The sequence below is a fragment of the Coenobita brevimanus genome, chromosome 89 (genome assembly GCF_032717465.1).
Source record: "Coenobita brevimanus isolate Jiangsu-jjx chromosome 89, ASM3271746v2, whole genome shotgun sequence".
NCBI classification, from domain to species: Eukaryota; Metazoa; Arthropoda; class Malacostraca; order Decapoda; family Coenobitidae; genus Coenobita; species Coenobita brevimanus.
The window spans coordinates 28704547-28719469 of NC_137042.1; the positions used below are offsets into that span (position 1 = coordinate 28704547).

The 14923-nt window shown below is 39.2% G+C and overlaps 1 protein-coding gene across 2 annotated transcripts in view; it reads right to left on the minus strand.

The window, feature by feature from the left end:
- Nucleotides 1-14923, minus strand: part of unc-104 (kinesin family member unc-104) — a 212168-nt gene that overhangs the window by 19337 nt on the left and 177908 nt on the right. For both annotated transcript variants that reach the window (XM_080281497.1, XM_080281498.1), the window contains exons 28-31: nt 12287-12451; nt 11673-11893; nt 8308-8497; nt 361-608 (exon numbers count right to left, since the gene is read on the minus strand). In XM_080281497.1, coding sequence (XP_080137623.1) covers nt 361-608; nt 8308-8497; nt 11673-11893; nt 12287-12451 — 824 coding nt within the window. The remainder of the gene's footprint in view (nt 1-360; nt 609-8307; nt 8498-11672; nt 11894-12286; nt 12452-14923) is intronic.

The following is a 14923-nucleotide window of genomic DNA, read 5'->3' on the forward strand; positions in this document are numbered from 1 at the left end:
CTGCGACACTGGAGTGATCAGATGGTCTGATATACTGTGATATTTCTTCACTGTTCTAGTCAACCAGACACAGGGAAGCAGACCTACCACACTGGTACAGTGGGTTAGAGCACAAACTATCAACCAAAAGGCTAATACTCAAGCCCACTATTAGGTAACTGAGTGACATCAAGAAGGATATCTAGTAGCAAAGGATTACATACACTGACAAAAGTCCTCCACAAAGCAGTTTTATTAACTTCCCAGAATAATGCTCCCTGCTATTTCCTTTTTCTTTCCCTGCCTATGGTACTATTCTATCATCCCTAACATCAGAGGATTATTCCCAGTGTGGCCTGATATTTCTAAAAAAAATCATACCTTTTCACTCTTAGTAAAGTCGTGATGGTGGTGCTGTGGTTGTGGTGTGCTACCCAAACCCAGCTTTTCTCTCAGTAGGAGAAAATGACGGGTTCGCTCCACCTGTGTTAGACGAGTGATCTTTTCCAACTCCCACTGGTGCTCAAAAATGAGGGAATCTCCACGTGGTCGCCATCCATGCAGGTTCTCTTCTCCTCGCACATATGTGGAACTTGTGTCAAGCACTCGCCGCTGCCGCCGCTGCAAACCTGAAGAGGTATACACGTTTGTAACTCGTCTACAAAAACCCAGACTAACCATATACTTTGGTCACATGTCTTATCTTATTCTCTTAGTAATTAATACAAGACTCTGCAAATTTTCTAAAATTGTTATTGGCTACTGCTTCACAATTTTATTAAAATAGAGTACTATACTGAAATCAGCTACATGAAAGCAATCTGCATAAACCAATACAGTACAATACAGTACTGTACTCATTTTCCAAATTAAAGCATGGCTTCAGTTGGAATAATGTTTATAAGTAATACTGATATTAACTGAGAACAAGATTTTGAAATATGTTCCTTAGGAATAGAAACTACAGCAAAGATGCCATCTATGTGAACTTCATGTGTGTAAATTATTATCTATGTGGTATGGTACTACCAGGAATCTATAAAAATTATAAAAGAAATGTGGTAAACCATGTACAGTGGGTTCCTCCTAATCTTGTGTCACTCATTTACTACTTCAACCTCAAAAACCAACTCTATGCCAAATTTGTGGCCTGTATGACATCATTAGTATCCTTCACCCTCCCTACTGCATGCCTGTTTTTACTTTTGACCAGACAGCTTTACTGTGCTTTTTCTTGTGTGATTACAAAGCTGTGTTAGAATCTGCTGTTGACATGCATGGCCAACTTCAAATGGTTTTAATTCCAAGCATGGGTAAGATAGAAATCATAATGTATGTCATTTTAGGCAGCAGTCTGGTTATTAAGGGAAGGAAGGGAGAGGCAGGGGTAAAATGGAATATCAGTATTGTGGGAAAATGGCAGACTTTGACTGGAGAATCAGAGTACATTTCCCATTACAAATGCACCACTTTGCATACCAATCTCATTGCCTATGCACAGCAATCTCAGAACAGAATTACCACATAGATGGCGACTCTGCTGCATACACAAGCATAATATGTACAATGTTTGACAACATAAAACTTTGATCACAACTGGTTGCATATGAAGAGAGCTGGTCATAGGTCACAGGTCAGCCAAGTCATGCCCCACTAGTCTTGGGTCAAGATTGAGAGTTTAGGTGCTGAGGGTGGGAGGCAACAGTGCCGTGAAAATGACTGGGAACCGTGTCTCGTTGGAATGGGAGACTTCATCAAACCTCTTCCTTAGTGACTTATTTTGCTTAATGCACTTTATCTCCTCTCATATTAGGATGTCATTTATAGTTTATTCTTACTATCTCCCGGTGACTTTATTCACTGTTGAATTTGAAGGGTAAAATACAGCCTTCACTAACCCCTTCAGTATTTGAGGACTCTCCTAAACTGAATAAAAGCAAATGATGTTGCAAATAAAACACAAAATAAGCCTCAAGCTGATGGGGTTAATATTTCCAAGTAAGTTGCCTGTACCTTTTTAATATCAAAATTGTTGCATCAATAACATACGGGAGGATATAAATGCATAGTATGCAAAATTAATAACTAAGGAAAAGGTGTCATATAATCTCCAAAGCCAACAAAACAACCTTGGGTCATAGTACTACAGTATTACTACAGATGCACAGCACTAAGAATACACAACTCAGTACATAATGTACACTGTATTTGCAAATTTCACTGACACAAACTGTATTCAATGTTTATAGTAGGCACAACAAGATTTTGATGAAATTGGTGATTCTGTCCATATACTGTACTACTCTATAAGCTTTTCCAACTACTGTACTAAATAACCACCAAGGTTTAAGTACAATGTATAAGTGTGGAGCCAAAGTATGGGTAAATGCTAATGGGTAAAGAATGATGACAGTCTGGTTCAGTACAGTGATTAAATTCACTGCTACTTTGTAAGAGTTCTGACCTAAGTGCCTGTATTACTTAAACCAGTGTGAGTCTTCTAAGTTGTATGTCTGTACAAACAAATGGTTACACCGTGCAAAAAGATACGTAGCGCAAACCATGAAAAAAGGCACTACAACAGAGACTGCATGTCAGGCTGGGATATAATACTTCACATCATCATCATCTGGACCTCCTTTCCCACCCTACGGCTGGGTGAGGAGTAGCAATGTCCAGACAACCTAAGCTTGCCCAATCCAATCTGGTAATTATACAAACCCCAGTTTCTGAAATTCAGCAATACTGTACAGTAATAACAAAATTTTCGATCGAAAATATGACTTTTAGAGACTGTCTTTCAAGCTGAAGATCTGGTATTACAGTGAACTGCACAGACTCTTGGCAAGCTTCACCAAGAGGCATGCACCATCACATAGGCTCTTTGTCAGTGCCAGTTGAGGAAGAAATGTATGGAAGTTGACGAGGCTAGAGAACTGACAGGGAACTGAACTGACTAAATGAAGTACACACGGAAGAGTACATGACAAGGATGTGACACTACTTCTTAAAATCTGATGACTGGTAGAATGACTACCTGGTAGGCGTATGCGAGGTGCAGTTACGAAGAAAAAAAAAAAGTTGATGGTTAGGTTTGTGAGGTGGTAACAGAGTTCTAAGTACCTGAACGTTATGTAAATGATTGAGTGGCCCATTTGATTGAGCATGTTGTTTATAGTTCTTCAACTTTTGTCATTTTCTGTTCTTTTTCCCAGTTTTTACCTCACCTCATCTTTAGGTGAGAAAGAAGGTCAGGACAATGATGATGATCCAGTTTAAATTATGAGAAACCACAAACAAAATATTTTTGGTCAAGCTCTCCTCAGTAACAAGAGACAATTCCTGTTAGAGTAGGCTACTTCAAATTTCACATGCTATCATTCGGTAATGATGAACTGGAATTTCAAGAAATGACTGCCATATAAATTAGTTTTGTGTAGGTTACCTGTGTATGATGCCAGCATTAAAATACATTAAGGACTGTAAATGCTATACCACAGTATATCAATGCATTTAGCTGCTCACTGATACAAGGCTGAATGTACAGAAAGCAAGGAACATGTACCTGGGATGATAAAACAAATTTGGCACCTTCAGCCATATATTACTAATATTGATTTGCTATATACTTCTTCACTCTGAGCAAATTATACACATTACTATATGTAATACACCTGTAATAAGATTTCCCTGCTGAATAATGTTATAGATGAGTTGCCTTGGATTAGCAGTGTTCCTTGTGCAGCATTAAGCTACTCCAAGTTTATTAGGTGCTCCTTACGATCATCACGGTCATTTTAACCTTGGTTCCCATTTTACACACGTGATGAGAAGAACCACAGGCCAGTTCTTATAACTTGTACAAGACATAAATCAGAGAATAATGGAGTTCAGATCTGATCTCTCATCCTGCAACACAGGAACTACAAAACTGCCAGAACAAGTGATGCAAACCTTACAGTATTTGGTTAATTTTATACTGTAAGGTATTAGGTCACTTTATTTCACCTATGTCTATTCAATCCAATTGTAACTTTAGGGTCAAGAATCTTTATTTAAAAAAAAAAAGGGGGGGGAATACATAATTATATAAATGTCCACTGCAATTTCTTTTTCCAATACGGAGTGTTAATCTGTCTAGAATGCAGAGCATTTTGCTTGAAAACCCTACTATTTTTTTGGCAACATCAAAATTTTTTAATAACAGTGAAATGATCAGGTGTTAACAGCTTACCACAACAGGGTATACGAGTATATGAATTTCCCAGCCTGGACTATATTACTGAACCTGTGGCAAGGACTTGAGTGTATGAAACTTATAATAAAAATGCATGAAATGATACTTAAACTTCCCTGCATAAGTTTAAAATTAGTTACAGCATATCTCTGTGATGATGAAATAATAATACAGTACTTGTGGGAAAAAGTTCAACAACATTAAATATTTCAAGTATTGTAAGGAAATCTATTTGTACTTTGCTGCAGGGTTAGGCTTTCATACCTCCCTTGTAAATTCAATGCACAAGAAGCCCAACATTCCATCATTTCACATATTTACAGAGAGTTTCAGAAAAATACGAGGAGACCGGAGCAACTTATCAGTTACTAACTTTACAAATGGACAACTTTATTTTAGCATGTTAGAGGAGAGTGTCCATTGCAAAAATCAAGTCCTCACCATAATCACACATGACAGAATGGGGATATACAATATGAACTGCTACTTCCTACCCACCACTAATTTTTTACTCAGTTAGTGTGATCTGCCATACTTATACAAGATAATACTGCAAAGGATTTGTTAATGCTAACCTGTAAAATAAATAACCAGAGCTGGTACAACTCACTCTTCCATCAGCGCATGTTTTGCATTATCTTTCCCAGATGCAGAAAAATCATATCTTCATAACCATAACATGCACCATACAGTAAACTCTCAAACACTGTCGCAATATCTGGCCCAACACAATATCCAGCGCTGCTGGCTCGGCTCTATTAAAGTAATATCCAGCAAAGTTATGCAATATCTGGCGCCAAAACGGGACATAACTGGCAGTTCTATGCAATATCCGGCACTGAGTATCTACCGGCTCATGGCCTTTGGTTCCTTCTTCCTCGCATAAAAAAAAAAAAAAAAAAAAAAAAACTGTAGCCAAACAATGCTGTACTGTATTACTGTATTGTATCACTACTTTACTGCATTATATGCTTAATTTTCATCTTTTACTCATGGTAATGTTTTCAGGAGAGAGGTTCGAGATGGACAGTGATGGAATTTCCAGCTCAATGCCGAATACTGAGCTGATGGGGGGTACTATGCAATATCTGGCATTTTACTTTAACTGGCGTACAGTTTGGCTGAATTACACCGGATAACTGAGAGTTTATTATACTTCTAATTTTCTCAGTTACTGGAAATTTTATCATGCATTGCACTCAACTCAATCCTGCATTACTGTGCTTACTGAATAACAATTACTAACAGAACATTAACCCCCTGATGAGTATGATTTGCTTAAAACTTCAAGAGATGAATACCTACCTATAAGAGTGAATAAACAAAACTGTGATTGTTTTATTTGGTATAACTGATTTTATATGCATGCTACAGTATGCTAATGTTAGGATATACTATTGCAAAAAGTTACTCTGTATGGTATTTACCTGTCATATGGTGCAATTCCCAAAATCAGAATACCAAATTACCAAAAAATACCAGTTTTCCAAAAGAATTTTCAAATGCAGTCCATTCATAAAAGAAGGAGAAATTCTGCTTCCTCTGGGGGGGGGGGGAATTATTTCAGTGGTTACTGCCATGTTTACAAAGTGCCATGGTAGTCACACGGAAGAAATATTTAACCAAGCTTATGAGCTAGTTTCGGGCAAGCATGGCTCATTCTTCAGAAAAGCTCGTGTGTTAGCTTGGGACAACCATAACTCCTTCTTTAGAAAAGCTCATGAGCTAGCTTGGGGCAAGCATAGTTTGTTCTTTAGAAAAGCTTGTGAGCCAGCATGGAGCAATCACTTACCTATGCTTGCCCAAGAGCCTGGCTAAAGAATGAGTCAGAAATGTTGGCAAACTTGCTTAAGAGATCAGCTTGGCTGGCCTTATCTGACCTATGTCATTGACATGGGTGATTTCATCATTCTTTTTTTCTGTCAGTGTAGACAAAATATCACCACTTTATAATGCAAAACTTGCACATTTAAACTTTGAAAATGTCTTCAAAAAAGTGCAGTAGTGATGATAGTGACTGCAGTAATAAAAAAGAAAACATAAAGTTCTAAATATCAAAGACAGAGTGGAAATTCTAAAGCACACCAACACAATGGCGACCGGCACATTACTGATATGTTCTTTCACAATTTGATGATACTGCACGGCATAATATAGTCGAGAGGAATGCTTTCATTATTACTGTCCACAAACAGGATAAGTTATATGTGCTTATTCGGGCTGTGAGATGCTGGGAATGATTAGTTAGGCCTATAGTACAGTATTTTCGATAAAAAAATGTATATGTTTATATGTATATACATATATATATATATATATATATATATATATATATATATATATATTTTTATGTGACCGACTCTGGGCATAGGCTTCACAGCCTGCTTTCAAGGCCCAGTAGTCCTCCTACGTACCGCACACCTCTACATGTCACCACTTCGGCGCTAACACCCACCGTCCATATTGAATACATGCTAGGGCTGTCTCATACAGGACTGGTGTATTGATATTAGTGGGGGTATTTTTACGACATGTCGGCGGGCCTTCTGGTAGATCAGTAAAGTCCGATTTTATGAAATTCAAATCCTTAAACTGTTCCCTGCCTCAGCGGGATTTGAACCTGGGTCCGTCAGGACTGCAGGCCAACTCTCTACCGATTGAGCCATATATATATATATGGTGAAACCTCTGACACAGTACAAGAAAATGTAGTATGAATATGGTGATTGCTGAAGAGTCAGGCAATCAGGCAAGGGACATGTGGATATCTATTCAGGTATACCCCACTATACGATCCCCCTTTATGTGATACCCCACCTTAGTGATGTAAAAAAATTAACACCCTTCCCTGCCTAATGATGGCCAGTCCCCAGTTATGTGATGATTTTTGTTTTTCTTACGCAATTTTTATGACATTTTAGACTTAAATTTACAACGCTGGGTGGTAATCATATAACCAAACCATACGCGCTCCCTATGTGTCAAGTGGGTGGGTGGAGGGTTAGTGCCCCTCCCTGTAAAACAAATAACTCAGAGTCAAATGGCCACCCCGTACGTGATTATAGCGTCTGGCAATAGATAGATAGATAGACTTAAATTTTTTGTTTAGGTTGATTCATGAACTGTTTTTAGAATTAGATTAATGTGTTTTAGTCATAGGTGGGGTGAACATTGTCATTTTGGGGTACAGTTTACTAAGTTTGATTTTTTCCAGACTTACTTTTGATGATTTTCAGATAATATTTTTGGCTTTAGGTGAGTTACAAACTCCTTTTACGTTTAGTTTACCTTGTTTTAAAGCAATTTTGGGGTATAGGTGGGCTAGAAACTTGTTTTTGGACTCATTTGAGTGGGTTTTGGACTTAGTTGGAGGGGGAATCCCGAGGCTCCCAAAAGCATCCCTATACTTTCTGTGTTATAACATCCCCGTTTGACGATACCCTGGCTCAACGATGGGTTTTCCCAAACACACCTCATCGTCATAGCGGGGATGAACTGTACATATGACTAATGGTAACGAAATTTTCCAGCTTTCCGAAAACAATTTTATAAAAGCCTCCCAATCCTGACCATTTCACAATGTGGGAACTGCACTGTATTACCATACCAGTTGGTAAGGAAAAGAACATTATGAAAAGGTTTTCTTACTACCCTTATACTCTCAGAGCTAACACTTCCGCATTCCTTACCATGCAGTACTCTGAGAAAAAGCATATACTGTATTTGTAAATGCACTCTCACTATATTCTTTTTCTTTTTTTTTCTTTCTACACTCTCTTGACTAAAAATACAAATCTAAGAAATGTTGTAGATGTAACAAGCTTACTCATCAGAGGATTAACAAGGTTGTAAGAGCAAGGAGCTGAATGGTGTGAGGATTAAGGGAGAAGGCAGTGGCAGGTAAGGGAGCAGCAAGGCAGCGTACCGTAGCTGAGGAAGCTGTGGTGGTGTCAGGGTGGCCCACTAGAGCTGCCCTCCCTCCCCACTACACCCACACACTCCCAAGGGCAGCTTTATTCCATTACTGGCGTTTGGACAGGTTGGGCGGCCCTTGACCACCTCTCTACATCTGTCAGGACTGAACCACAAACCTGGGCTACCTGCTTCCGCTGCGCGCTTAAGCACTGTCTCATAAACTCCACAGATCCGGTTGGCCTCTGCATTCTTGTATGAACCACTGAAGAGATGGCGGAGGGAGCGTGGGATGGTGCGAGAGTCCCGCCCATATACCACCATGCACAGGTCTTTGGTGATGATGGCAGGCTGAGCACTGTTCTCCAGCTGTGCCAAAAAATGTCACAATATAATCACCCACTGTTAAGGATTTAATGAAAGTGAAAGCTGTTCTGAAACTGTACCACAAAACTCACAATATCTTGATCCAGTAAAAAAACAAAATTCAAATCAGATGAAGGTTGTTCTTAAGGTATACTAGATCAGTAAGTTTACTACTGAGCTCTAACCTTATTAAATTTTTGTCATACTGGCTGTTAATAACATGGTAGTTAATTTATTTTCTTCCTTTATGAAATATACGGAAACTGACCAACAGATAACCAATTAACTATGCTTAAATTCAATAGGTTTTTGTGGGTTACCAGCAGAAAGAGAGAGAAAGGAAGAGGTGAGGGAGCTGGGGGAGAAGGTTAACAGAAGTAAAACCTATGTGATGCATCAAAGGCATCAGTAATCATATGTCCACTGAGCTATGATAAAGAACACCCCTTCAACACCCTCAGTATTACTCTATCTTTCATCCAACACATCCCCCCTAAACCCTAGTGTTATATTATTCATGACTGCCATGCTGGTATTAGAGAGGATTTTTACATAATTTGTTGGTGGGTTTCATGGAAGGTCAGTAATGACTGTTTTAATTAAATAAAAATCCATAACCAGTTCTTTCCCCAGCCACTGATAAATCTTGCATTCTCTTGGTTTGCAGCCCACTGTTCTACCCACTTCACTATCATACATAACACTTGCACTGATATTACCATTTTCATTTTAGCACAAACAAAGGTCAATTTCATCTTATCATAATGCTTTATATTATCCGTCCATTTCCCTCCTACCACAATGTACACTTCCTCCCATGCTTACTCATTTTCATCCACCCCTGCAAACATATCCATCCACTATGTTCACTGTCTCATGGCACAACCTTTCAACTTTGTCTCACTCAACTCACATATACACAGCCTTGTATCTTCAATCTATCTGTCTAATGTCAGACACCTTGATTCCATAAGTGACCACTCACTAATTGCCTCCAAGTCACTTTGTCCTCTCCCATGTGACTGCCCTTCCTCCAACTCATACCCTCCTCCCTTATATAACTCTCCATTTGATGCTTCCATCTCATCCTTGGTGTTCCCCATCGTCTCCCTCTCCACCTTACTCACATACATTTTTCTAGCCAGTCTTTCATTCTCCATCCTCTTCACATGGCCATTCCATTTCAAAGTATTTCCCTTAACACTTTCAATCATCATCCACTCACTTGAAGAGAGAACCTGTATTTTTTTTACACAGGAAAAATCATCAGAGAAATTACCAATATGCCGGGAATCGAACCTGAGAGTCCCGGGTTCGATTCCCGGCATATTGGTAATTTCTCTGATCCACTCACTTGATGTAGTGCTGTCTACATCTTCCTTAGCCATTATCATTCTTTTCCTGTACCTGCCCTCCTCTCTTCCTATTTCTCCCATCTTTCCTGTCACTTCTTATTGCTTTCTTTCCTTTACAGGTGGCTTTACATTGAGTGACAAGTCAAATGGTTTCCTGTAAGCCAAGAAACCATTTACAACGCTGGGTGGTAACCATATAACCAAACCATACGTGCTCCCTACGTGTCAACAAGTGGGTTGGTGGAAGGTGAGTGCCCCTCCCCGTAAAACAAATAACTCAAAGTCAAATGGCCACCCCTTATGGGACTATGGCGTCTGGCAATAGAAAGATAGATAGACTTTCAATCACATCCACATCAATACCATACAGCTCCTTTACTTCCCTATGTGATTCCACATGTTCCTATCAAATAACCCATTTCCACTGCTCTCACTCTTGACTTGTGTCCTTCTAACAGGGTCCAAGCTTCACTTCCATATGTTGGAGAGGGGATCAAAATACTGTCATGCAGCAACTTTTTTACTTCCATGCTCAATTCTCTATTCCTTAACACTGCTTTCATGAACCTGCAATCTTTCTACCCTGCTGTACCCTTTCAAGCACTTCCTCCTCTAAACTTCCATCCTTACTCATCACACTACCTACGTACTTTGCACTCCCGTTCTCAACTCCTCGCCACCAAGTCTCAATGTGCATGCTCTGATTTCGTTGCTCTCGAAGACCAAAACTTTAATCTTATTTGCAATCATTTTTAGATTCCATATCCTATATACAATCCCAAACTCATTCACCAAGACTTACAGCTCATTCCATCTTCACTTAATAATACAGTATCATCTGCAAACAACAGTACAAGAAGCTTCCACACCTTACTCTATCTAATTACAGACACTCCAGCATCCACTGCCCTACTTAGTATTTCTTTTCTAACTCCATCCATTTACAAATTGAACAGCCACGGAAACATGACACACCCGTTTCAGTCCAACACTTAAATTAAAAAAACTCAGCTCACTATCCATGTGTATTGCGGCTCTGGCTCCTTCATATATACTCTTCACAGCATTTAACAACTTCCAATCTACTCCACATACTTTTAGTGCTTTCCACATTTCCTGTCTATTCATTATCATATCTCCAGATCCACATTGACTGCACACAACCTCTTTTCCTTCTCTAGATACTTCTCCACGAAACATCTTAGAATGAATATCTTCAATCACTTTTACAGTTTCTTTCACCTTAGCAGAATAATCAATTGACTTTACATTCCATTGTGCAGTCCTACGATATTTCCTCTTCCAAGTCTTGGTTCTCACCTTAAGGTTATTCCCAATCCAAAGCTTCCCTTTATCTGTTTGATCATGCATAGTACTCTAGATGAGTTATTACCATAACTCCAGAGCAATCCTTTCACGGTGGCTAGAATGTATGGAGGGTGAATGCAAGTAGTGTAGGTAGAGTATGCACATGTACTAAGTACTGCCTGGGATTCAATCAGTTTACCTGTGGCAATGCACCATTCCCATGTGTGCCACTGTTGACCATACCTTAGCTTATGGCCACAGTCCACACCTATGGTACTAACACTCAGGTTGCCAGTCTTCTACTATCACTCAATACAAAGCATATGAATATCAACAGGCAATACTTGTAGGTAACAACTTGTGGGTAACAACAACTATTTATATGGAACCTGCTATGAAGAAAAAGTGAAGAGAAAGAGATACTTATTCAAAAATTACATCCAGGTTAGTTAGAGAGATTTAAGCTAAATCTGTGATATATTTAAGGAGTCATAACCTCTCTCTATGACCCTGACCTCAAGGTACGCAGATATGGTCATGTAGACATGTTCACCAGGTGGTGTGACACGATTTAACAAATTGGAGTTGTGAAGTGATGAATCCCAAGCAGCCTCAAAGCGGAAGAGAGTGCGATCCTCTCCAGGATAGTCAAGCTCCTCCCCAGGGAAGAGACCAAGTGACAGAACAGAAGTATCATTGTTGTCATCTTCACTTTCTGGTGTTGTTCGGATACGACCTGAAACACACATTACAGTAATCTCTTAGTAAAATGTATAAGGTTATTCTACATGCACTAATGCTGTCTTGATATTCATTATCATAATAATGATCTAATATACAGCATTAATTGGTTTTAAGAAAAAAAAAAATGAAGGATCAGTAAGTTCTTGCTATAAGTAAAGAATAGATGTGATTTAATTATCACAACTTATTCCATACAATTGGAACTGTAAACCGAAGCTGTAAATCAGCTTTAAAAACAACAATGAAGACGTGACAAATAATTTTTCTGGGGTTTCTGTGGAAATACTAGAAAAAAAAAAAAGCATAAGAAAAGATGACTACAGTCAGCACTTACTGTACCAAGTAATACAGTACAACCATAAGGAAAACTGAAATTGACACTAACCAACAACAAGTTCCCTAACATCACGCCACACAAGATCCTGGGAGTGCTCGTGGACAATGGTGATGCGGATGCGGCGCTGGATGCCCTGGTGCAGCAGGAACAGCCCTCGGCATGGGAGGTCATCACCGTGTTCCACCACAGCAGGCACATATTCTCCGTTCGGGGCTGTAGGAACAGGACACTGTACGGTCAGTACACTGTAGCAGGCACTGGTCACACACCACACAATGTGCAGTCATACGTCCATGGTCCATTCCCTCCAATGACAAGCCTTCAGACAACTTTATTTACCTTTGGAAAGACTTTCTTAAATGAACAAGTTAGATATGGCCTTCAATTACATAGTCCACATGAGAGATCTTTCCAGTGTTTAATAATACTGTCTGGTACCAGCAAGATTAAACTACTGTATAAAATACATAGTTTAAGAGGTCTACTGGCACCCCATTCTTAGTTAATGATATATTCTGCATGTTACAACTAAGTACAATATTCCTTGATACTGTATTTTACTTATATAATTCTCATATTACAACATACAACAGCATATTAACAAGCTATATGCAGAAAAATAAATGAGCAGAAAGAAATGCAAGAAAGTGTCCCAAGTTCACAAGAATATGAACCACAGCATACAAGGTAGAACATAATTCAGAAGTCTTAAAAGTGAATGTGTCAGGACATAATATATGAACTAAGGAGAGTATGGACAAGAGGGAAAAGCAAATATCTATCAAGATGATATATTTAGGTTAAACATTAAGACAGAAAACAATACCTATCTATCTATCTATCTATCTATTTATTGCCAGACACCTCAATCCCATAAGGGATGGCCACAAACAAATCATCTCCATGTTGCCTTGTCCAATGCCATTTCACTGTCCGCTACCAGGTCACACCCTACTCTCATATACCTCTCCACTCCGTCCCTCCATTTCATCCTCAGCCTCCCTTTCTGTCTCCGTCCCTCCACCTCACTCGCATACACTCTCCTCGTTAGTCTCTCGCTCTCCATCCTCTCCACATGGCCAAACCACCTCAGTGTATTTCTCCTTACACTTTCTATCACATCCACATCCACACCACAATGCTCCTTCACTTCCTCATTTGTCAGTCTGTCTCTCCATGGAACTCCACATGCTCCTCTCAAATAACTCATTTCCACTGCGCTCACTATTGATCTGTGTCCTTCAAAAAAAGTCCAAGCTTCACTTCCATACATTAGGGTTGGTATCCCAATACTGTTGGTATCTCAATACTGGCATACCACGACTTTTTAAAAAACAGTATCTAATTGTCAAAATACTGTACAAATTACTGTGTACATGAAGTCCTTCTTTTTAAATTAATGGCATTCAATATAGGCACCTATCATCAGTAGTTTTTCAAATGGGAGGTAAGAAACTCTGAAATTACAACTTTAATTGCTTTATGTTACTGTACCATATCATATCATACAGTTTATAAAGCATCATGCTTGCATACATCAGCTTTGGTCACCTAATGGTGGCTCTCCACATTGCTCAATCTCTGGGAGCCTTCCCTTTCAGTCCCTTATCCCTGAGGTCAAACTCTACGACCTCATCCCTCGTCTTTTTCTAGGTCTGCCTCTCGCAACCCTACCCTCGATGTTCACAATTCCCATCTTCTGCACCTAACTGTTGTCTTCCATCCTCTCAACATGCCCAGACCACCTCAATCTACCACTCTTCATCACACCAGTACATTCAAGTCCCATCCTTCCTCTCAACTCTTCAATTACAATTCTAGCCATCGCATGCCTAGTATTCATGGATGCACTACACATCCATCTAATCACTGCCATTTCTGAATGTCTGAGCCAACAACTATCCTCTTCCTTTACTTCTAGCATGGAAGGAGAGCCCTCTCAATGTCAGGACAAGCAACAACTTCCTGAACTTCCTCCGACCACTCCTTACCTTAGCCACAGAGCTAGCTCCAGCCCAACCTCCAGCACATAACATGTCCCCCAAATTACAAAACTCCTCCACACACTCAAGTGACTCTACAGCAAGATCAATACACTCATGCCTGACAATCTCTGAATGCTCTCTTTGACACACTGCACACATGGTATCAGGATTATTTTTAAGATATATATTATGATTGACACAATATGCTTTGCACATACTCACAAAAAGGATACATGGAACAATATTAGTAGGTCACTAAATACTATGACACTCAAATTAAATACTAAATCAATTCATTTTACTCTTGCCATTTCCTGATAATATTACTCAGCTTGGAATAAACTTTCCAAAACACAAGGGTTATATACAGACTTAATATACCAGTACCCCTTCAATAAGAGAAGTCTTTCCTAAGCTGAATAAAACTGTCTAGATGACATCACTGGATTCATGGGTTACTGATGTTCTGCAGTTTCTTTCACCTAAATATACTGAATAATACAGTAAGTTTTGGCATAATCAGGCACATAACAAAATATATAAACCATTAAATAATACTGTACTGCAGATAAACACAAATCAATCTCTTCTGCTCACAAATCTCATTTAAAAATGTTTTCTTGCCATCTCCTGATGATTTCATTCAGCTTAGGATAGTTTTTGAGCTGCAGGGGACAGCTGCAGCCTCAATAAACCTCTC